The sequence below is a fragment of the Phlebotomus papatasi genome, chromosome 2, assembly GCF_024763615.1.
Source record: "Phlebotomus papatasi isolate M1 chromosome 2, Ppap_2.1, whole genome shotgun sequence".
Lineage (NCBI taxonomy): Eukaryota > Metazoa > Arthropoda > Insecta > Diptera > Psychodidae > Phlebotomus > Phlebotomus papatasi.
The window spans coordinates 732,269-756,955 of record NC_077223.1 but is presented as its reverse complement, the minus strand read 5'-3'; the positions used below and the strand labels follow the sequence as shown (position 1 = coordinate 756,955).

Sequence of the window (24,687 nt, the reverse complement as noted above, 5' to 3'; positions counted from 1 at the left end):
TCAAGAAAACAGTTAGTAAAGTTCTTTATTTGAATTTTAAATATAATTTTGCTTTATTTCTTATCTAGAAAAAGTAATTTAAAGTTTTTAGAGCAAGGTTTAAAATTAATAGAATTAAAAAAATCAAGCAATAATTTCGTAGATTCTTCTCAAAATAAAAATTAGCACTTTTTTACTTACGATTAAAAAAATTTTGAAATCCAATAAAAAAAGAGAAAATAAAAAAAGAATTATTTTTTGTATTTTCAAGTTTAGGCATTAAAAAACTTAAGAAAAAGATTCTTTATTGAAAGCTTTTGAAGTTTTTGAGGGTTTTGAGGTATACAAAAATACAATATTGTCAAAAATGCAGCAATATTTATTATTGTCCTTTGATTTTATTTAAATTAATGCAACAATATTTAAAAATTATTCCGTCACTAAAATTAGAAAATATCCCTTGATCAGTCGAGGTAGATTATTCGATTACCGACAATTGCAGCGCACAAACTAAAGATTCCTGCCGCGTAAATCACAGCACTGGTAGATCCTGTGTAGCTCACCAAGGACCCAATGGTTAGGGATACGAAGACCTGCGCCAGGAAGAGGGAACTGTTCACGATGGCGATGTCAGTTCCAAGACCACGCAATGGGCGCAATTTCTTGTCATCCGGTTGATCATTCTTGAAGGTGTCTTCAGAGTGATACTGGGCAATGAGGATGAAGGGTATTGTGAAGACAATGGCAAAGTTTATCCCTGCAGAGATGCTGAGGAGTAAGACATTCACCTTCGTTGGCCAAGTTGCAAGGCAAATCATTGATAAACCAAACAGGGATGATCCCCCGATCAGGATGGTTCTAGTTCTGAAAGGAAGGGATCATATCTCAAAATAGGATTTGAAATTAGTTGAGAATGTTATGATTTTTTAATTGGAAGACCTATTGTGAGGAGGTGTCGACCTCGAGGCAGACCTAGGACAAGGTGGCTGAATTAAATTTAGAATCTTGCCTTGGAACGCCTTGGGATCGAACCTGAACATCTTCCTGAAGTAGCAGAGGATCATCAAGCGTGGGCTGCTAAATTGGATGTTATTAGCCCGCGACCCAAATTAGCGATAAGCGATTGAAAATGATAATGATGATGACCTATATAAGGAAATCTTTTTATGTAATCAACAGTTTCCAATCTTAATTCCTCTTTTTGAAAATTTTGGGGTAAAAGTTTCAGTCAAATCATTATCGTCGGCTTAAGCGTTCTGTTCTTTATTTCTTTTGTTAGAATATTTGAGAAAATTAGATTTTAAGCTACGCTGAAATATTAGGTAAAAATAATTTCAAAATAATATAGAAAAAATTAAAATAAAATGGTTATTAAAATTTGTTTCTCGTTTGAACTATATATCTTTTTCTGAACATAAGAAAGAAAATCTTCACAATTTTTATAATTTCTTTAACTCTTATATACTTAAAGAAACGACCGAAAGTTTTCTTTAAATTATTAAGAACTTTATTTGAAAAACCCAATCATATCAGACACAGATTTGTCGATCATTTTACCTTGTACATATCAGCTATAAATAATTAACATCAGTGACATCAGTCTAGTATAATCGTTGTTATACTTAAGTCCTCAATTTTCCAGAATTTTTCCTTGGTAAATTCCACCGAAATTCTCCATGGTATATTTCCAAGGAAATTCCCATGGATTTATAGTGGATTTTTTGTGTGGAATATTTCCCAAGAAATTTACGTGGATTTAATATGGATTTTTCCAGCAAAGAAAATGAGGAACAAATGAAGCTGTCACATGCATCTCATATTTTCATTTTCATATATTAAAGAAATAGTAAATTTCACGAGGACTTTGATATATTTTATTAAATCAGCGATAACTAATTTAGACTTTAGATAAGAAAAAGCTATCGTACAAAAAAATAATTTTCCTAAAAAACTACATTCCATAAAATAAAAACACGTATATTTTAGGTCCTTAGTCTGTTTAATGTTATCACTTCACTATTATCTACACAAAACGCAGCGTCGCATAATTCATAATATTATTATGTAACACAGAAATCACTAAGATCTTTGCATAAAATTTGCGACCAAAATAAATCCATCTACAGTAGACTCTCTCTCAATTGGGTATTTGGGGCAAAATGTTATCCGGTTTATCGATAGATTTTGGCGTCAAAGCCTTTATAAATTCCACAAAAAGCGCTCAATTATAAAGAATAACGATAAAATAGGAAGAACAACAGTGAATTTGAGCGAATTAGCTTCATAATTAAGTAGTATCTTTGCTATCCACATAGGATAGATAGCAAAGGTAATATTCATTCATAAGTAATCTGCATTTGGCCGGCATGCTGGACGTATCAATTTGTTCAAAAGTGGAAGTGGTAGTTATTTTGTTCCAAGACCCGATTTGTCCTTTTGATTTTCATACCTGAGGAAGGGGAAAAATCGTCCCCGAAACGTCGTGTGTGAATACAATTGAATAAATCTGAACAAGGTCAAAAATCCGTGCATTTATATTATATTCATAATTAAACGTGAAAATTGCCAACAGAATTTTGTGCCCGATTGAAAAAGAGCCGATTCAGCGAGAGTCTACTGTATATTTCGTCGGTTGCCTCAGCAACTGTGCTAACTGCATTTGCTTTGTGTCAGCATCCGTTGTAAGCAACGCATCGCTGCGAGGCATTTGCAATGAATGCAGACACAAAGCAGATGCAGTTAGCACAGTTGCTGAGACAACCGACGATTTTGTAGCGCCACAAATATATTCTAGCGGTAAAACGAAAAAACAAACGTGTGGAATTTTCTTGGAAAACTGTATGGAAAGGTAGTGGAAGAATTTTCCCTGGAATTATTCCTTGGATTTTACCCAGGAGATAAGTAGGAATTTTCCTACAAAAAGGGCGTGTTGCGGTAAAATCCATGGTATCCATGGAAAATCCATAGGAAAACTTCTGGAATATTCCGTGGAAAATTTCAGTGGAATCCGCGGACGTTTCACGTTTGATTTTCCATTACAAACCTTCCATGGACTTCCACTGTATGTCGGGGTCAAATTGATCCTTTTCTTCAACAAAAAAAAGATTATATTTGATCCTTTGAAAGGTTTACTTGAATCTTTTGAAATTTTGTATGTACATTTATCACGATAGATTATGTTTTATCGTAAATTCAATACTCCTATCATATTTCTTTCATCTAAGCGAACACCAAAGTTGTTTTTCCATTGTTTTTATTCGTTTATTCGGGAATTTCTTCTTCTTTTTCTCTTTATTTAACGGGACGTCATCCACTGGATGGTTTCCTGTTATTCGGGAGTTTATGTGTTAACAGTGACCCTTTCAAAGGGTCATTAGAGACCCTTTCATTTATACCAGTATGAATTAAAGTGTTATTTTCATTTTTTTTCAAAGTTTTTGGTACAATTGTGATACAAAACGAAACATAAACACACCAGAAAAGATCTAAATGTCATTTTGTCCGCCAATCAGTCGGATCCAAAATGGTCAAAACAGTGATAAACCCAGATAAGCTTATGATAGCTGAGATTCTTTACAGGCAACCTCGGAGTGCTTGCAACTCGGAATGCGTACAAATTCGTTTTTGTTTTTTGGAAATATTTTACTTAACTCAATTTTACATTTTGCTTTTTTTCAGTATCTCCAGTTTTTCCCTCATCAAATTGACTTTCTCCTGCTTGACTTTCAAATTTTCCCTTTCAATGGCCAATCTCTCATTTTGCGTCGTTATCAATTCTTTCAGGGCAAAGTCAATTGTATGCTTGATTTCCCGGAAAGTATGCCGGTAAAGTCTGTTGGATTCTTCAATAGCCAGTAGAGTCTGCTGGCAGAGGTCTCTTATAGGACTTTTCACTTCTGCATTTTGTGTCTCAGCAGGAGCAGACTCAGATTCTTGTTCCATGGGATCCATCGGATCCATGTGATCCATATGATCAGTATCATAGTCATCATTTTCCAAGTCAGCATTCATATCCAAAATTTCAATTTCTTCCACTTTCTCCAGTATCAGTGGATCTTGATTTGAAGCCTCATCTTCCATTTCTTCCTTCTTCTCCTCCAGTTCATCCTTCTCTGCATTGAGAACTTTGGATGTTTCTGGATTTGTTGTGTATGACCCTCCTTGTGGTCCTATTCTGCTTTGAAGGAATCTCAAAGCTCGATGCTGGAGGAGAGTCAATGATGGATATCTCTTTTTATTGATCTGGGCTTCAATGGTAAGTGAACCCTTCCTCAGTGCTTCTATTGTACGCACTTTCTTTCTTATTTCGCTGGTAAAATCATTCCAAACCTTCCTCCATTCCTTTGCGGACTTTCTCGGTGGTCCCAACATATTCAGTTGATTTGCTAATTCCTTCCAATTGTCTTGTTTAAGAATACTGCCAGACTCTACGGGTTGATGATGCACTTCCATAAACTCCACAAGAGCTGCCATTTGAGCAGCCGTTGATCTTTTCCTGAAAAATTAATATGTGCTTACTAAAATACATTAATGAAGAAATATATTAAAGCTTACACAGATTTGTAGTGCCTCCAATTCCATATTGCGTCCTTTTTGTCCATAATTTTAAAATTTATTACTTTGTTTATCTGTCAAAAGAAAACCTCCGCGGGAAGATGACATTTCACACCGTTAGTTTTTGTGTGTGGTTCGAAAATATAGTCAGGCAAGTCGGGTGAAATTCCATTCAGAAATAGTACCAGTACCGGTACGAAGTGATTATTTTTGTAAACATTGACTTGACCAGCTGGGTATAAACAAAAATTTGACATTTCAAAGCATGCTTTTCGAAAACAGCACGTGGATTTCATCAATTGGGGTGGGAGAGTGGGAGATCTTCTAGACAAGACTGAATGTTTTTAGATTAATAAAATAATAATAACATAATAAAATGACTCTTAAAACTTTGGCCCAAGAAGCCTTCATAATTATTAATCCTCCAATAATCTGTGATCTATTTGGGTGTCATCAGAAAAATCACTAATATTACGACGTTTTTATTTTTATTAAATTTGCTTTAGAGCCCACATGTTATTGTGTTACTGATGTATCGTCACATATCCAGTAGACTCTCGCAAATTCGGCTCTTTTAACTCTTTCGTCTCTTTTGAGACTGTAGTACCCAATGAAGCATATGAATGTTCTGTGAAAAATAATGTTTTTTAATTATTGAGAACTGATAAAAATCCGATTCTTGTGGATGATTACAAACTATAAGGATATCCAAATGTAAGATATTTTTTGTAGGACCTCAATTAATTCCTGAGATTAGATATTTTTGATTAAAAATTGTGAAATTGGCTTGCAGCATATGCTGCGGTCCGGAAAGAGTTAACATTTCATCAATTCTAAAATCGAGAAATATTGAAAAAACTTCGGAAACTCATTTAAATACTAAAAGACTAAGAACATATGAAATTAGAGCCTATATCATTTTCATTTAATGATACAGTCGACGCAAAATGATTTCCAACTAATTGGCACATTTTACTGACTTTAAAGATATTTAAAATCTCTCTTGTAAAAAATATTAACACGAATCATTTTAATTTAAAAAATAAATCATCAAATCGAATAAATTTTTGATTTAAAAAAAAAAATGTGCAGTATTAAGAAAAACAATAATTTGTTAATTTGCTATTATTACGCGATAATAAGAGTAATTTTTGCGCAAAAATGCGCTTCAGAAAATTTATAATCCAAAAATGTTTTATTAGACCAATACAGCATTGGTCTAATAAAAATGTTTCTAATAGAATTTTTTGTAGTATTTTTAAAACCATCATTGAACTTACTAAGTAGGGGAGCCACATCTTTTAAAACGATTTTTTAATGCTTCTGCAACTTTATTTACCATAAAAAACTTAAATATGTAGAAAAATTCAGTTTCGCGATCAATTACAATAGTTGTGACCGAATGTGAGCATAATAAATCGATAGCTGTTTCAGGAAAAATGGCAATATTTAATTGCAAAAATTGAGGAAAATATGATTTTTTCAAAAGAAAAAACAAATTAAGCTAATTCAACAACTGCTCCAAATGGAAATTTTTCGCTACTCCAAATGGAAACGTAATTGTTTTCATCATAAATAAATACAGTACTAAATTATTATATTTATATATTTTCTATACCACAGTTTCATTATTTAGTTAATTTTGCTCCAAATAAAGTGAAAATCCATTCATATTCACAAATTTTAATTTGTTAATTACTCAGAAAAATTAAGAGTGTACTTTTTCACTATCGAATTTTTCATCCAATGAAAAACACAATAAAGTGACTGTTGTTTATTCATTTTGTTTAACATTTATGTCATATTTCTGGATAATTTTGGTTAAATTAAGTGCTAATCTTTATTGTTAACGGTACGTGAAGTTTTCAAATGAAATAATTACCTATTTCGTGAACAAAAAGGTTTTTCTGAAATGTCTGCAAATGCTTCAATAGGAAACCCCGGAAATATGATATTTTTGGAGAGATTTTCTTATTGTTTTAGGTGGGAAAGGAGAAAAGACCAAGAATAAGAACAAATCCTGCACTCAAGAGCAACTCAACAAGGTTTTTGACGCCTTTTGTCGCGGTTTCATTTACAGTATTTGTCTCCAATTAGAAACTTTTCCTTGTCTCCATTTGGATTAATATGTTTCCAATAGAAGCATTTTACGCTCGCGTATTTTTCTCGTATTTAAGAAGTTTTCAAATTATATCTAATGAATTTTCTCTAAACAGTAACATTCTAGAAGAGTCAATCTTGTAATCAAGCTGAACATTTCAATTTAATGTTCAGTATGTGGTCATAATGTGGTTAAAATTTCTGTAGAAATGTGATCATAATGTGGTTATCAGTTCCATCAAAATGTGGTTATTTTAATTTATTTTTATTCAATTTATTGAATTTAATTTAATTAATTTAATTTATTAAAATGTGGTTTTGATTTTTTCAACAATGTGGTAAAAATGTGGTTATAATTTCTATCAAAATGCGATCATAAAATCATTTCTATCAAAATGTCCTCTACTAAAAGACAACTTTTTTTTCTACTCACCTAAAAGTCTTTATGAGCGATTCCATAGCAATAGAGAAAATGATACAGGAAAAGGCATAAATAGACATTCCCCAGCATCCAAAGCGGACCCCAGATTCATACAATGCATGTTCCTCAGACTTAGAGTCACTTCCTGGATCTCCACGGAAGACAGCCTCTCCCACAAAATCCGTAAAATAGAGTGAGTAGCAGACATCACTCATCCATCCGAACAGACTCATAAGGCAGAGCATTTTAATTGCCCATGGCATCTTCACGATGCTCCTGAGGTACACTCCGAAAGACATTCTTCTCCTGTCCTCCTCAATAACTTGATTTTCCCGCGAAACGTTCATAACCTGAGAATTGGAAGGGTGCGTCAGGTAAGGTACTTCTGGATAATTTCATTAAATTGTATGTGACTCACGGGGCATAGTTCCTCATCATCTTCCAGGAGAGACAGAGGAATCTCTCGGAAAGTGGTGAGAGTGAGAGTGACGCAGACGATTAAGGATAGAACCACAATTGCGAACACTGCGGATATGTTGTTGCCCAGGAAGTGAGTCCAAGTTAGATGTTCCCAATCATAGGCACACATAGCATAGCCTACAAAGCTTCCCACGCCGGACATAATGGAGAAGGTGCTGAGGGCTTGTGTATGATCAGCTGGAAGACACATGTCCAGCAGATAGGCTCTAGAAGGTGTCTGGCAGTTGTCTGCACTGAAGTCCAGCACAATTGTCCCAAGGACCGTTAAGAAAATGGCCCAAGCGCATGGACCTGCGGCTGATTTTGTGTGTATTGTCTGTCCTTCGAGCCAGAGGCCTACGTTCTGACCATGAGGTACAAGAATAAGGCCTAGGACTAGTAATACTGAGAGAAATATTATAAGAGGACGTCGACGACCAAGTGAGAGGCGACACTGGTCCGTGAGGGGCCCTATAAAGGGTGAACAGACAATTCCTAGGCAGGCTGATAGACTCCACACCATCGTCATGTACTAAAAATTATACCATAGGCAAAAAACAAATGGTCAGTAAAAAGTCAAAAGTGGTCAGCAGAAAATCAAATTTGATCATCAAATAATTCGAAATAATCAGCAAAAATTTTCAATTTTGTCAGTAAAAAGTAAAATTTTGTCAGTAAAAAGTTAAATTTGGTCAGTAAAAACTTCGAATTGATCAGTAGATATATTCGAGTTGATCAGAAAAAAATTAAAAATTAATCAGCAAAAAAAATAAAAATGATCAGTAAAAAGAAAATATGGTCAGTAAAAACATAAAAATGAGCAGTAAAAATATTGAATTTGGTCAACAACAAATTAAAAATGATCAGTAATAATAAAATAAAAAGTGGACAGCAAAAAATTTAAAACGAGCAGTAGAAATATTCGAGATTATCAGTAAAAAGTTCAAAAGTGTTCAGCAAAGAATTAAAAATGAGCAGTAAAAAATAAAAATTGGTCAGCAAAAAATTAAAAGAGGTCAGTAAAAAATTAAAAGTGGTCAGTAAAAAATAAAAATTAGTCAGTAAAAAATTAAAAGTGGTCAGTAAAAAATAAAAATTAGTCAGTAAAAATTAAAAGTGGTCAGTAAAAAATAAAAATTGGTCAGTAAAAAATTAAAAGTGAACAGTAAAAAATTAAATGTGGTCAGTAAAAAATTAAAAGTGTCCTGTTAAAAGTACAAATTGGTCAGTAAAAAATTAAAAACGAGCAGTAGAAAATATAAATTGGTCAGTAAAAAATAAAATTTGATCAATAGAAAATCAAAAGTAGTCAGCAAAAAATAAAAAGTGGTCAGTAAAAAATATAGTGATCAGCAAAAAATTAAAAGTGATCAGTTACCTTTTTTTACTGACCATATTTTATTTTTCACTGATCACTTTTAATTTTTTGCTGACCACTTTTTTTTACTGACCACTTTATTTTTTGCTGACTACTTTTGATTTTCTACTGATTAAATTTTATTTTTTACTGCTCATTTTTAATTTTTTATTGACCATATTTTATTTTTCACTGATCACTTTTTAATTTTTTGCTGACCACTTTTTGTTTTTTACTGACCATTTTTTATTTTTTACTGCTCATTTTTAATTCTTTGCTGATCACTTTTGAACTTTTTACTGAGAATCTCAAATATTTCTACTGCTCGTTTTAAAATTTTGCTGACCACTTTTTATTTTATACTGCTCATTTTCAATTTTTTGCTGCTTTTTTAAATGTTTTTACTGATCATTTTTAATTTGTTGTTGACCAAATTCAATATTTTTACTGCTCATTTTTAATTTTTTACTGACCACTTTTTATTTTTTACTTACCACTTTTTGTTTTTTACTGATTATCTTTTACTTTTTACTGATCATGTTTTGTTTTTCACTGAACACTTTTTACTTTTTAATGATCATGTTTAATTTTTTGCTGATCACTTTTAATAAAGTACTGCTCTTTTTTAATTTTTTACTGATCTTTTTAAACTTTTTGCTGCCCTTTTTTATTTTTTACTGACCATTTTTTTTATTTTTTACTGATCATTTCGAATTTTTTGCTGACCAATTTTGACTTTTTACTGCTCGTTTATTCGATGCCAAAATTATATAGTTTTTATAATAAAATAATATTGGATGTGACATAAAAAAATCTTTTATGTATGAGGAGAGATTTGATCTAGAGTTTTTGAAGTGCGAATAGAAATTTTTTCTCGAATTGAAAGAACTTAGACTTCCCATTTAGACCTCTTCCCCAGTCTTCGCTGTGTTCTAAAACCACCAAACAGTCATGACAGGAACCAATATAAAGAAAATACGATAATGCAGAAGCACTCGGAAACAGAAATGTGTAAAGAAATGTTTTTTTTTTTTTATTGGGTAGAAAATGTTTCTTGGGGTGTTTTTACTAACAAGTTCTACCGTTTCATATAAAATTCAAATCAACTGAAGTAAGAAAGTCGATTTTATCTAAATGAGCTTCTTGTAGCGAGTAATTCTTCACACATGTTTCTTTTTAGAAAAGTAAATAAGTGTATTATCTAGGCATATTTGTATTTAATTAGAAATGTACAATAAAACTTTTTTGAATTTGTTCCAATGCTTATCGCCATTTTATCAGCAAGTCATGCGGAATATAATTTAAATGCAAAATGTGTATGGATAAAGTAATTCCGTTCATTACAATTTTTGTCATAGGCCCATTTTGTTACATTTAATAACAAATTTGTTATTTAAATTCAACAATTAGTGGATCTTAGCAGAACATCCAAACAATGCTGTTCAAGTTCATTGAATGTTTAGTGTTTTGCACGACTGCACGATGACCCATTAGTCTGAAGACCTTGTGAATTGTTCCAAATATCAACAAGAGCTTTTATTGCAGAAAAAGTTGTAAACAGTGGAGAGTAATATTTGATTTTAATTAAAGAAAATTACTTATCTTTCACTTGAAAATTGAGCTAGCCAAAGTGATGAGTAAACAATCAGTATTTGTTTTACATTACATCTAATAAAACATAGAGAAAAAATTATTTGAACTGTTTTACATGGCAACGAGTTTTACTTATTTTTGTGTAATGTCTGATTTTCAAGTGTACTCCTCTAGATGCAGATAACTATTAAATTTTATGACGTTGTACCAGATGATTTTACTCGAGTGATGCCAATGATGATACTATATGGTGTTGACTTTTGAGTAATCCGCATTATTTATCAAATTTATATAAATTCAGCCGATCAATACTCTATTGCAACGTGAACAGCATATACAACGCTTCAGCTAATACTTTATCTGATTATTTTATTGATATTATAATTATTTGTATTGGTGTGGAACATCACGTCCGGAAATTAGATTTCTATTATTTCAGACAGAACAAAATTTTAATAATAAAATAAAATTTTACAATTTCCGAAAATTATTAGACAACTTTTGGAATTAATTTGTTTTACCGCTACTTATTATCACTTAAGAAAAATATTAGGCCACGCCCCTTTTAGAAGCATTAACATTAATTTTGCACGTTTTAAAAAAAATAATGCTCAATAAACAATTTTTTCTTACTATAGTCTTGTAGAATTCCCTAAGGCATTATAGAACCAAAAATCTTTTTATTTGCTTATAATGCTCTTAGTTCTGTCACTGAGAGTACTATAAGTAAAGTGGCGCACTCTTAAGGATCTTAAAAGCTTCTATAGGAATTGCAACAGAAAATTCTGACTTTAAGTTTTTTAAAAGTGCACTAAAAGACTTGTCTAATACTTGGTTCTATAAGGCAGCTATTTTGCTTTTTGGGTGAGCTTTTATTATTATTTTTTTAAACATAAAAAAATAGTAAAATAATTCAAATTTTCTAAAAATTTCCAAAATTTTAACAATAGACTCAACACTCCGCTATCGGGATGATAGGTGGTGCAAATGAGAGATAAAACCCGCTAATGAGGACTTTTTGAATTCTTATGGTGTTTGACAGCTGTCAACTGGATATCGGATAGCTGAGTGTAGAAGCCTTTTATGGTTTTAGTTATTTTGAGGGAATCCATCGCTACGAAATTAATTTATTTGCTTCAAACTAATACGTATAAGTTCAATAACTTCCTTTTTACTAATTGATATTGAGTATTGTCTTTAACTTTCTACTCCTCGAGCTCAAAGAGGTCAGTTACACAAAACTCTCTGTTAATCGGGTGACAGCTTGTCAAATACGAGAAAGTCAACATTTACTCCTTCTCGAATATGTGTTTATCTGTCATATTCGGCTTCAATGAGCCCAATATATCAGCGAGGCCAGTGTATATATATTTCTATTGTGTAAACGGTAAGGGATATCGTGTTCTGGTCTTTGGTGACAACCCTTTTTTCCTTTTCCTTTTCACCTTCACTTTTTCCTTATGAAAACAAGTTTTTTTTTGCTTATTTCGGAAACTGTTCTTAAAACTTTGTCATTTTCGAATATGTTTTAGTTTTTTTTGATCGTTAATGTTAAACACCTTTGGAGGGCCTATTTCTAAATCGATTTACTTAAATTTGATATTTTTAGAAAGGTCTTGAAATTTAAAATCCGGAAGCATCGAACTTACTCGGTAAAGTAAGGAAAAGTACCCTTAGTCGGCCGGTTTCTCAACTCGGCCAGTTGAATTATTTAATCAATTTTTTTAACGTTTTATAGTCAATTTCTATGAAATTTTCACTGATTTACGTTATATATAATATAATACACCTTATAATGTTAAATCGGTAAGACCATATTATAACAAATCTAAGTAAATTGAATAAATAGTCGCACTGGCCGAGTTGAGAAACCGGCCGACTACAGGGTACTTTACCTTACTGGCGATCGATGTTTGTTTCTCAAATATTTTTTCAAACATCTTTTGTATTTGTCCGAAGAATTATGATGCGGCTAGAAACCGAACGGTAAGAGATGTTGATTTCCGGTCTTTGATGACTTCCCCTGCCCCTAACCCTTTAACTCTTTCGCGTCTTTAGGGTCATATATGACCTGGGGAAAAAAGTTTCTTTTTGGCTATTTACATTAATTGAAATCTAACTGGAGTCTTGAGAAAATGAGCCAAGAATCTTACATCCTTCTATTATGATGTCGTGCAGGAACAGATAGATTTCAATTAATGTAAATACCCAAAAAAAAACTTTTTTCCCCGAGTCATGACATTACCCTAAAGACGCGAAAGAGTTAAGGACGAGTGGGATACCGGTGTTCCAAAAACAAAAACATTTTTTAGTAGGGGGAGGCTTTGAACTTTCGCACACAAAAATGATGTTCAAGTTCAGTGATTTTTTCTGACTACCATGCAAACCGTATGGATTCTCCAACTATGCCAAAAAAATGTCTTACTTATAAGGTTCATAATCCCACCAAACAAAATCCCAGGAAATCCTTAGATTTTCCTCCAGAGGAAAATGAAAATTGAATGGCGATTTGTCCGATAGATGAATCAAGTTTCTATTATCGCACACGATTCACGCCATCATTGAACACCCCATTTTCACCGTAAATTTTGCACCGGACACTAAAAGTTGCACATCATTGTTTAAAGGGAACTCTAATCTACTTGATTAAACTATTTTTATAAGGAATAAAACATTTTAATATCACTTTTTTGGAACTTTTATGAGAGATGTTTTATTGACATTAAAAACCATTTTTTTGCTTGATTCTACGAGAATTTCACTCCGGAAACGGTTAAATCTGATGAATACTTTCTTGAAAAGTCCAAATATCACCAAATTTACACGAATCAATAAGTTTTTAAAGCTAAAAATTGACTAAAACTTTGCAAGCGAGAAGACCACACAAGATTCCACCATTCCTCCACGGAGCCGGATATGCACAAAAACCTTTGAATGCGCATCATTGAAGATTTCCCTGTTCCTGCAGCTGCAGGAATCGGGATTTAGCACAGATATTGAGCTTCAGCAGGTGAACAAGCTAAAATTTTCACAAAACATCTTCTTACGGACAATTTCTTTTCTTTGACATGAAAAACAACACAATAGTGAGGTTATGTCAAAGATTGTCAAAAACCAGTTGTAAACTGTGTGAGCTTATTGTAGATGTGATTCTTTCATTGCACATTCAGTTTGTGCAAGCTTGAAAAATATTTTTATATCAAAGAAATGCAAAATTGCTTAATAATTACTCAACTGCAACCTATTTGAGTCAAATTACTTCTTGTTTATCAACTTTACGATTTTTAAGTTTTCCTTTTTAGTGGTGGATCAAATCGGTAGATTACAATAGATGTGAATATGAGGGATCGCATCTAAAATGAAGTTTCTTGGAAAATGTGAGAGAAGCCATGTCTTCTATGTGCGATCGATGAATCTGAGTCAAGTTTGTGAATTTTGTTCCACCCACAAAAAGTGCCTGTTCAGCCTAAAAGATTTTTACTTAAATCTGATTCCTAATAACCCTTCTACCCTGTGTGATAGTAGTTTTTCAGAAAAGTGATATTTATTGTGCACAATCGTATGAAATATTGCACAGCAAAATTACAGTTTTGGACCTGTTTTTAATTTTTGTTTCCTAAAACTAGGGGAAAAGGATTAGACTCCCAATTTTTTCAGGAAAGGTGTGATTTAAGACTAGCTACTAAAATATATAGCCATCAGTGAAAGTTATAAAGTAATACCGGAGAAATTCGAAGTGTCCGATGGTAGCGTATGTGCGAAACATCAAAGCCTCCCCCTATAGAACATTATTTTATCCTCTAAATAATCCGAAAAAATAGTTTTTATTTTTAGGTACCGGTGTCACATTTGTCCTATTATTATTATTAATCGTATCGAGATATATTCATTACAAAGGTAATCATTTTACAATGTCCATATCCCGGGTTAGAAGAATCTGCTAGTCCGTTTGTAGACTCGCCCAGGAGCGCCTTTTCCGCATTGTGGATGCTCCTTTCATGCTCCCGGAGTTGTTGGGCGTAGGCGGTGCATTATATTACGTTATTAACATATGAAAATTTCCTAAATTAGACATTCAGATCTTTGCACCGGGCGGGACTCGAACTCACAACAGTCGAGTCAGGGAATCGATCCGCCCAAGAGCCAACGGTCTTGCCTATTGGCCAAAGATTCCCTACATTCGTTCTTAAAGGGTTAAGTTAATATTATTTAGGATAGCATTTTCTTTTCGTTTTCACACACTTCTTCCTATCCTTCAAAATCATGTTTTTTTTGGTTGCTAGACTTTTTTTTTGATTTTCGGAAATGATTTTGAAAAAGTGTGTTGGCGATCATTTTGTTCAATACATACCATATGCCGATAACCTCAAATCACTCATTTTATCAATTTTTCGACTTTAAATTTTAAGATCCTCTTTAAAATTATTTCCCGAGTGAAGTCTTCTAATAGCCGAAATTAGTCTCAGTCTGATCCTCGATAATATTTGGCATGTAAAATTTGGTAGTCAAGATTTATTCTGAACTGTCATATACTGAGGCCTTAAGATCATCCATTAGAGGTCCTTTGCAATAAGTTTTGCCAAATTTTACAGGTTAAATATTTTCGAGGATCACGCTGAGTCTATTTTGGCCCTAAGGCTATATCAAAGTACAATATGAATCTATCCAAAATTCTGTACTTCTTAGTTAATTTTAAGTCTTGGAGTGGCTTTCTGAGAAATCGTAAACCAATTTAAATCTGATAAATTTCTATGAACCGAAAAACAAAACGAAAAATTAATTTACGGAGAATTCTAGCTCGTGAGTTCGAGCATCTTGTGAAGCTGGGACGGTTTGCAAACTCTTATTTTTCTTGCTGTTGCACTATTAGGACAGAGTGGAGCAGTTTAAAGGATTCTGCACATTGAGAGCAATTTTCGTCAAAAATTGCATTTTTGACAGAATTTTGACATTTCCACCTACAATATAGCAGGTAATTTTCTTCGAAAAAGCAATTCTTGACGAAAATAGCTCTTAAGTTTTTTCTCAAGATTCATTTGCCAAACTCTATTTAAATTAGTTAAGTCATTTTCTCTTGGGTATTGGCTTTTTAAAAAGATTAGCACATATTTCATATTTAATTCATTGCATGAAATTGCTCCATATTTAGGGGAAACTGAGGCACCACCAAACACGGGGTAGCATCAAACACTAATTTTTATTTCTAAACTACTTGGACTATCTCGACCATTTCTTCAGTGGACAAGCATCCCTATAATGGCTAAAAATTTGTATAAGTCTAGTCCTCTGAAGTCGAATATCTGATTAAAAATCGCAGTGTTTGGTGCTACCCCATGTTTGGTGGTGCCTCAGTTTCCCCTGCCCCTATTTTTGAAGGGACCTTTTCTCTTTCTCTGACCTTTTATAACTAAATTTTAAACTATGTTTTTGTCAAAAGTTTATATAAGGATTATGTTGCTATTACAATAAAAAATGAAAGGGAGAAACCTTTTTCTTAAACATTTTTTAGTACATGGATATTCTCATGTGCTTTTGAATTGGTTCCTGCCATGACTGTTTTCTCAAGTCCTCGTCGTGTTCCAAAACCTCTAGTCGTGACAAAAACCAATAGAAAGAAAAGTCGATTACGCAGAAGAACATGAGAACAGTCATGTACAGTAGACTCTCGCTAATTCGGCTTTTTTAAGATTTGGTTACTTTTTAATTCGGGCAGCAGCTAAATTAAAAAGAAAAATTGTTGACATTTTTCAAGTTTGTATGGCAAATATGCTCAAATTTGCCATTATTTGCCTTAGTTCTGATATGTTTTTGCATTATTAAGGGATGTTCATGAAATTTACCATAAATATGAGTATGTAAACTCAATATGTGTATGCTGATGAATAAAAAATTGTTGCACTTCAAAAAATGTTCCGCCCGAATTTGAGAGAGTCTACTGTACTAAAAAAAACTGTTCATGAGAAAGATTTTTCCTTTTCTTTCATTGGAATAGCACCATTATTCCTTCTCCTCTTGTACTAAAAGGTCTTAAAGTCTTAACGTTTTTTTTTTTTAGCACAAAGGAAGAATAATAGGTATTTTAGTGACGGTGAGTGGCACTATCGGAAATTCGCGGTGATCTTTAATTTTAAAGGATTTTATAGCTTTTAGAACAAGGATCAACTGATCGCCGGAGTACTTCACGGATTTTTCCCTTCTCTTTGTACTAAAAATTCTGCAACTTTTTCTCTCTGTGTTATATTCGACAGATATTTCTAATCACAATTGATGCTCAATCACTAAACAATAAATAAAGTAGTAAAATTAATCATTCAGTAGCCGTTTAAGTAATAAATTTAAAGTTCGTGACCATTGGCGGACACATGGCAGCAGTTTTACAAAATAATGTAGTCAATGTAGGAAATAAATTTGTGTTTAGTTGGTGTGAGATTATGCCAGAATTACATACTCTGTGATTAATGCCAATATTCAGCAAAATTGGTGACACGAAAGCTGTTTCGGCCGCGTAAGCTAGTTCAATTCCCATCATAATAAACGACAGTCTTATGAGTTCCCATTGACTTTTTCTCCTGGAAGCAACAAATTTATACGATGTAATTAACAGGTTTTTCTTTTCAGCTTTTGAGATTTTTCTTTTCAGCTCAGTACCGGAAGATATGTGAAAAATTCTGATGATGCTTTTTAAGATCTTCTTTCGGATCTTTAGCGACAATTTTGGCCTTTCGCCTGAAGAATATCCATTTAATCCTGTGAAAAATCATAACGCACTCTTAACACTTGAACTATCCCTTTTAACCATTCACGCACAAGACCGAAGTACTAAGTGAGAATTACAATTGAATAATTTGTAAAATAGCATAAGAATCGTGTGAGCGATATGAGATATAGTGAGCAACTGAAAATAAATTTTCATGAATTAGGTTCCAACCATTCCTGAGTGTTTTTCCCTCTCATTTAGCCACTTGACTGCGTTTTTCGCGTTTTTCGCGATGACCTCCCGTGATATGCACGATCGCCACCATGTATGTGCTTGAGAGGGAAAAGAAGGAACTTGAGACATCGCTCTTCTCTGTCGTGGGTGCATCTGGGAAAAATGTGACGCGATTTATTGAATTGATTATGTCTTATCGGATCTTACATCTAACAACTTAAGAATGCATTACACAGAGAAATATCTCAGAAGATCTATTCATCGGAAAACCAGAAGTTGCTTATCCCGCTAATCCGTTAATAATTTGTCTCTGAAAATTTATTACAAATTACAAATAATAATTTATTAGCTTCCATATTGGAGTTGAAAAAAATTATTGAAACTGTAAAATTGTTTGTAAATGTTTGTGAATTCCTACTGGGGACTTACGAAATGTTCGTAAACCGTGTAAAACCAAAAAAAAGTTCGTAAAAGTTTGTACTTTCTCACAAACATTGCTCGTAACATGATCACTTGACTAGCATTTTTTGTACTTTTACAAACATTTGTTCGTACTTTTTTTCTTTGTTTGACAAAACTTTACGAACAAAATGACAAAATTTTTCGAACACTTCTTTATGTTGTTATGAACATTTACGAACAAATGTTTGTAAAAGAATAAGAAATGCTTACGAACAATGTTTGTGAAAAAGTACAAACTTTTACGAACTCGTTTTTGGGTTATATGATTTACGTAAGTCCCCAGTAGGAATTTACAAACATTTACGAAAAAATTTCTAAAATATTTTTTTCTGTGTACGGATACTGATATGTGGAACATTCGAATTAATATAAAAATATCTATTAACCGTAACAATCAGAACGATAATTAATTATTATAGTCATTATAGATTTCTCCATGCATTTTGCTGTGAAACTTTTTACCATAAAGGAAAAAGTCATAAAAAAAAGTGAAAAAATTCTTATTAGTTAAATATTAGTTGTGCTTAATTTTTTAACCCTTGAGCATCTAAACAGGGGAATTTTGATTCGAAACTTCTAGTTTGAAATAAAAATTGACCATTGATCTTCAACCCCGTGCATTTCTTCAATTTTTAATAAATCGAAAGATCTGTTTGTTTCATGTTCGAAAATTTTGATACTCATGCAATTTAAAATCAGTTGTTTTTTGTTTTTCAAAAGATATTTCTTGTGGTATTGAGTTATTGTTCAGTGAATAACGTGATCTATTATCCACTCAAGAAAATGCATAATTTTCTAATCAGAGCAGGAGAGGGACATGCTTGATAGACGGGATTTCACGAAAGGGAAATGTTCCTGATAAGAGAACTCAAGGTGTAATTAAAAAGAAAATTGAAGCATCGAGTTTTTTTTTAATTTTTAGTCAGAGCATTACTTGGGGAATTTATAACAGAGAGTGTAAAAAAAATATTTCAGGTACAAACCACTTCGGGGGATTTTATGAGATTCATCGGTATACATAATGTTGTGCATTTCGAAGTTCCCCATATAGAAAATGCTCAATACCCATCAATACAGTAGACTCTCTCAAATTAAGGCATTTGGGACCAAAATGTCACCCGAATTACAGAGAAATTCGGGCGACAAATTTTTTAAAATGCAACGACTTTTTGTTCATCTGCATACTCATACTAAGTTTACATACTCATATTTGTAGTAAATTTAGTGAAAACTCCTTACTAATGAAAAATCATATCATGATTAGGACAAATCATGGCAAAATTGAGCATATTTGATTTATTTGATAATCATAATCAAACTTGAAAAATGTCAATAAACTCTTTTCAAATTTAACTGGTTCCCGAATTAAAAAAGTAGCCCGATCTTGAAAGAGCCAAATTAGCGAGAGTCTACTGTATACGAGGGTATTTTGATTCGAAATCTCTATTTCGAAATAAAAATCTCCTAGCGAGTGTCTACCTCTGTTCAATATTGCCTGTCTTTAGGCGTATTACATTTCATTCATATTACTCTTTCATTGAGTTCGAAACATTTACGAAAATTTTTGCTTTTCAGATTGAGCAATTTTGAGTTGAGTACCTAGGCGTGATAGGAATTAAAAAAAATCGAAATGAGATAGAAAATGTTTCAGATTTTCATTTTAGTCGAGACACTCTGAAGGAGATTTTTACAGATGGCAGATATCTCAAGAAAATAAACCACTAGAGGAGATTCTTTCAGAATCTTAGGTCTATTGCACTGTGGAGAAGATTTCGAACTCCCTCCCCCCATACGTGAGGAACATGAAATGCAATTAAGTACAGATTTTCCAAGAAATTATTGAGGATAAGTTTCTATCTTCTCTTCATTTTTTTATCTTTATTTAACATCTTTACTCACTTGATATCTCTATAATTTCTATTTTGCTTCGTTGTTGGGAACATCAAAGCAACGAGGCTCAATCACTGCCATAATCTGAGTGACAGTTTTAACAGCTTATTCATATAGTGTGAAATTTAATAAATTTTCCTTATTTTGTAAACTGAATTTGATTATTGGAACATCAAAGACTTTTTGTATAAATAATGTTCTACCTACCTTTTAACCAAGACAGTTTTGGAGAATCAAACTCTAGCTGTGATTGAGAAGATTCTATCAGGATCAGACTAGCTGAGACACATTAGGTAGTATTCTAACAGGCATGCGAGAGATTTTATTCCAGAAACAAACCACAAGGAGGGATTTTCCATGATCCACCTGTATGTTTCAAAATATCTCTACTTAAAGCCGTGTCCTGAATAGGAGGACAAAAGTAACCTGTTTTTTGCGATTCTTTTTCGGAAAACGAAGAAAAGAAACAGCATTAAAGGGTTAAAGTTTATTGCAAGGATCTTTTAAATTTTCTATTGAATATTCTGCAGTTAAGAAACAGAATAGGTAAGTTTTTGTATTGTGGGACAAAAATAGAAAATTTAATTTAAATCTAGTTAAATATTTAAGTTCTGTATAGAGAATAGTCAATCAGAGCAAGTGATACTCAAATCATCCAGTTTTTTCTCAGGATAGATAGGAAAAATTCCTGCCTCCACCCAGAATTGAACTGGGGACCTCTCGTGAACTAGACGAATGATTATACCAATTGAGTTATTAGAGGCCACATGCCAGAGAGGTCTCCAGTCCAATTCTGGCTCGAGGCAAGAAGAGGCGAGATCTCCCCTGAGAAACAACTGTATGATTTGAGTATCACTTGTTCAGATTGACGATTCGTAAAATTCTCACATAATAAAAAAGTTCGTAAAATTCTCACAATATTTAAGTTTTGTTTATCTCGGGATGCTCGAAATGATTGTAGGTAATAAAATTAAATGACTAAGAAGTATTTAGTAAATAAAAATCGTGATAATGTCTTCCTGAATGAAGAGGGCAGTTATAAAAACTTTTAACAAAAAAATATGTGTTATTTTAGTACAAATTATACTGCCCGAACTCCACAGAGAGAGCAGTAATAATGTACAGAGAGTTTCGGCTTAAAGGTGTCTACACATTATAAGAAATTTCTATCAAAAATGAGCTTCAAGAAGTGTTCTTCAAGAAAATTGCCTACACATTGGTGAGAATTTTTGACAAAAAGATGGATTCTTGAAGAAAATTTGTCTAATGTGTAGACAAATTTCTTCAAAAATCATATCCAATTGAAGGAAATTTCCATCAAGAATTTTTGAAAGAAATTATCGGCTACACATTGGAATAAAATTCATCAAAGTCATTCTTGACAGAATTCTTGAAGGAAACCATCACGATTCAAGATTGTTTTTCACGAAAATTTGTTATTTTCTGCTGGAAAAAGTGAGAAAAGCGTTTGGTGAAGTTCCTTGGGATAGTATTTAGTGAATTTGTGAAGAAAATCTTCTAAATATGCAAGGGAATAGTGTTTTTCTGGAGATGTCGTTCCTGGTGGAATCCAACCCAGCCTTGAAGGAACATTTCCTGTGATTTTCGTCCAGAAATTGCCCGAAGTTAATCCATCTGTGTATTCTTGAGGTGTTCCACAGTACAGTGGCCTCGTACTCCATGGATTGCAAGATGGATGGAAAGGAGAAAATTTACGGGCACTTTGGAATCTCTGCCTTGGTTACCAATCAAAACAAGAGCTAACCAGAGCCACCGAGGAGATCTCAATGCAAACGAGAGCTGTCCGGAGCTACCAGAAGCCATCACTTGAACCCCCAGAAGAACATCAGAATGATCTTTTATATCATTCACTTTCTCAACCACTAGGAACTCTGTGGGATTGCTTCCTTTCGAGAACATCAGAACTGGATAGCCACATGCCTTCAATTCCTCATGTCAATGGAACATGGAACCCAGTAAATAAATCAGTAGTGGAATTATTTTGGAACATCCATGGAATTTTCACAGGAATATTCTTCTATTATATTAATTAAAAAAAAACTACATTTTTTACATAATAGAGATCCTTTATGTATTTTTTTTTTTTATTTATTAAGGGGTCCATCTGGAAGATGTTTGCCCCGCCTTTATGTAATTTCTAATGATTATTTATTAAAAATTCCTACTTTTAATAACATAATGAAATGTAAAGGACTAGATTCAAAACTAGATTTTTTGGGAGTCTTAAAGTGTAATTTTTCGAAAATACTCTTAAGATCTCATAAAAAAATCCTCCTGATATTGATAAAATCCTTTCCACAAGCGTTAAAAACTTGAATGAAACTTTTTACTGATCAAAAAAGACAATAAATTTCAAAGCCTGTCTCTTATTTGAATTTTAATGTGAAATTAAAATTGAAATAAATTTTATTTAATTTTTGGGAAACTGCTCTTAACATATCGACCACCCAGAATAAGACCTGACTAATTCGTGAATGGCCAACTTTACAGGAGAGCGATTTAAAGCTGAGATTTGCATTTGCTAATAAATCAATTAATTTAACTTCACTTTCCTAATATTGTACATCAAACGAAAGGATTCGATAAAAGTTATCTTAATTCCATAAAATTTTCACAAAATAATGTGTATTTTAATAACTATTACAATATTTTCCGAGTTGTAACATATTTTTCCTGAGCTGTCATATCAAAAGCTCAGGATAAGACCCGAACAACTCGAGTTTCCCACGCTGCCAAGCGACCCGGCTGGTCACGCATCACTTTTCAAAATTGTTTCGATATCATTCCCCATACGCATCACTATCTATGTATATTAATTGTTCTAAGTAATTTTTTCAAGACATTTTAACACTTTAAAACCCGAGCCAAAAAATCACGTAAAACACCAAACTGGCATAAAATGCTAGAGCAGTTATTCTCCATAAAAAAGCAATTTTTCAATATTTTTCGTTTCGTAAAACTTCACAGCAGTTCTAGGACTCGTAAATTATTTTTTCAATAAATATTTTCCCATTTTTCTAATCATTTTTATAGAAATTTTGTGAAAATTGACAACAAATGCCAAAGTGAATTTTTACAGATTTTCGTAGCAAAAAAGCAACTTCTGTTGAATTTCCTTATACTACAGTAGAGTCTCGCTATAGTCCATATTTGGTTTCAGATTTGACACTTGAGTCGTACTAGTCCATGTAATTTTTTAAAATTATCAACGACTTTTAGTATTTAAATTGCTCAACGGCTTCCACTTTCTTTGCGATTGTGGTACTTGTCCTTACTTTCTTCATTGTGGATCACAATTATCACAACTACTCAATAAAGTTTGCCAAAAATATTAAAATACAGTAGAGTCTCTCAAATTGGAACTATTGGGGGGTATTTTTGACATTTCTCACCTCTCAAATTCGAACGATATTTTTAAAACTAACTGAATTTATGTGAGATTAAATAACACTTTGAATCAAATTCCCGTAATTTCTCACAAGTGTTAGTTGGTAACATACTTCCTTTTCATTTTATTCGCACATAATGTGTATAAATATTCAGAAAACAGCACAGAGATATGATTTTTAATCATCCACAATACGAATTTTTTAACATAACCCTACAATTGACATTTTAAATCCAACCGGCGTTCGAATTTGAGAGATTCAGATTTGAGAGACTCTACTGTAATTATGCTTGTCGCGTACTAAAAAACATAACCTAACTTAAAATCAGTGTTTTGAAATCAACGGTCGATAAATTGTGGACTATAGAGCGATGGCTTATAGCGAGACTCTACTGCAATTGTTTACATATTTAATTTCCTTTTTCCTAACAATTTGGAAAGAATCTTAGAACTTATATCTATATATTATTCTGTAAAATTTTAAAATTCTCATATATAGTTTAAAAAGAAAAGAAAAAGTAAAACAAAGCGAAAAGTGAATTTTCACCTTTTTTTACATTACCATTCTACATCAATTCTTGGTCTTATATTATTTAATTTTTAATAATTATTTTATTATTTTCACGTATTTTTTACGATTTTTTCGAATCGTGACAAAACTCAAAAATATTAACATTTTTTAGGTTATATAGTATAAGCCATTCAAATGTCCATTTCGGATGCCAACTACGTATAAAAAGGTAGCATTTTACGCCAATTTGGTATTTTACGCCCATTTTTTAGTTTATTTTTTCAATTTTTAACATAATAAAAAAGTTATCAACTATTTTTTTCTACTAAACGAAAGGTCATTAAATTCTCTATACATTAGTGTTATCACTTAAAATTAAAGTAAAATGTCAATTTGGGTTTTAAAGTGTGAAAAAATCAATTCATTCAATTTTCGAATCGAACAAATGTGATATGTCGATTGGCATTGACAGGTATCAAACGCAAGCGTGAAAATTCCACGGCAATTACAGAATTTACCCTGTGGGAACTGTAGTGATGGGAAAATGTCGATCAGTTGGTGTGTGTCTAGGATGGGAAACTGGAAGGGGAAGAAGAAGAAGAAGAAGTGAAGTGTGGAATGACGGCTAATTATCCGAAAGAAAATATAGAAAACTTTCATGTGAAAATTGATTAATAAAAAGATATAATTATCGAAACAAGAGGTAATGTTTCAGTGAAGTAGGACGGGTAACCACACCCCCTATAGGACTTATATTATTTAGTTTTTATTATTTTCACTTTTTCACATATTTCTTATTATTATTTCTAACCAATTATCAAGCAACAAAACCTCTTAAAAGTTAATAGGTTATGAGCTCTCGCGCCAAAGAGAAGTTTGATGCATAATAAATTAGCATTTTATTGCTTTTATCCAGGTTTTGCAACACTTGCAATACTAGAGAACCTCAAAAAACTATCAAGATATCAGTAATATTTTAAAAATAATTGCAATATTCGCAAAATTTATATTCTGAATTAAA

General features: G+C 32.5%; 2 protein-coding genes across 2 annotated transcripts; both read right to left on the bottom strand.

Moving 5' to 3' along the window:
* Nucleotides 1-337: 337 nt before the first annotated feature.
* On the bottom strand, nt 338-17,360 carry LOC129802091 (proton-associated sugar transporter A-like). The gene is made up of 5 exons (XM_055847661.1): nt 17,112-17,360; nt 16,912-17,032; nt 7,473-8,045; nt 7,067-7,404; nt 338-843 (listed from the first exon to the last, which is right to left on the bottom strand). The coding sequence occupies exons 1-5, from the start codon at nt 17,222-17,224 to the stop codon at nt 444-446; spliced, it is 1,545 nt and encodes a 514-aa protein (XP_055703636.1). The 5' UTR covers nt 17,225-17,360; the 3' UTR covers nt 338-443.
* Nucleotides 3,601-6,653, bottom strand: LOC129802106 (uncharacterized). Its single transcript, XM_055847684.1, has 2 exons — nt 4,534-6,653; nt 3,601-4,474 (listed from the first exon to the last, which is right to left on the bottom strand). Exons 1-2 carry the CDS (start codon nt 4,578-4,580, stop codon nt 3,637-3,639), a joined length of 885 nt encoding a protein of 294 aa, XP_055703659.1. The 5' UTR covers nt 4,581-6,653; the 3' UTR covers nt 3,601-3,636.
* Nucleotides 17,361-24,687: the final 7,327 nt, after the last annotated feature.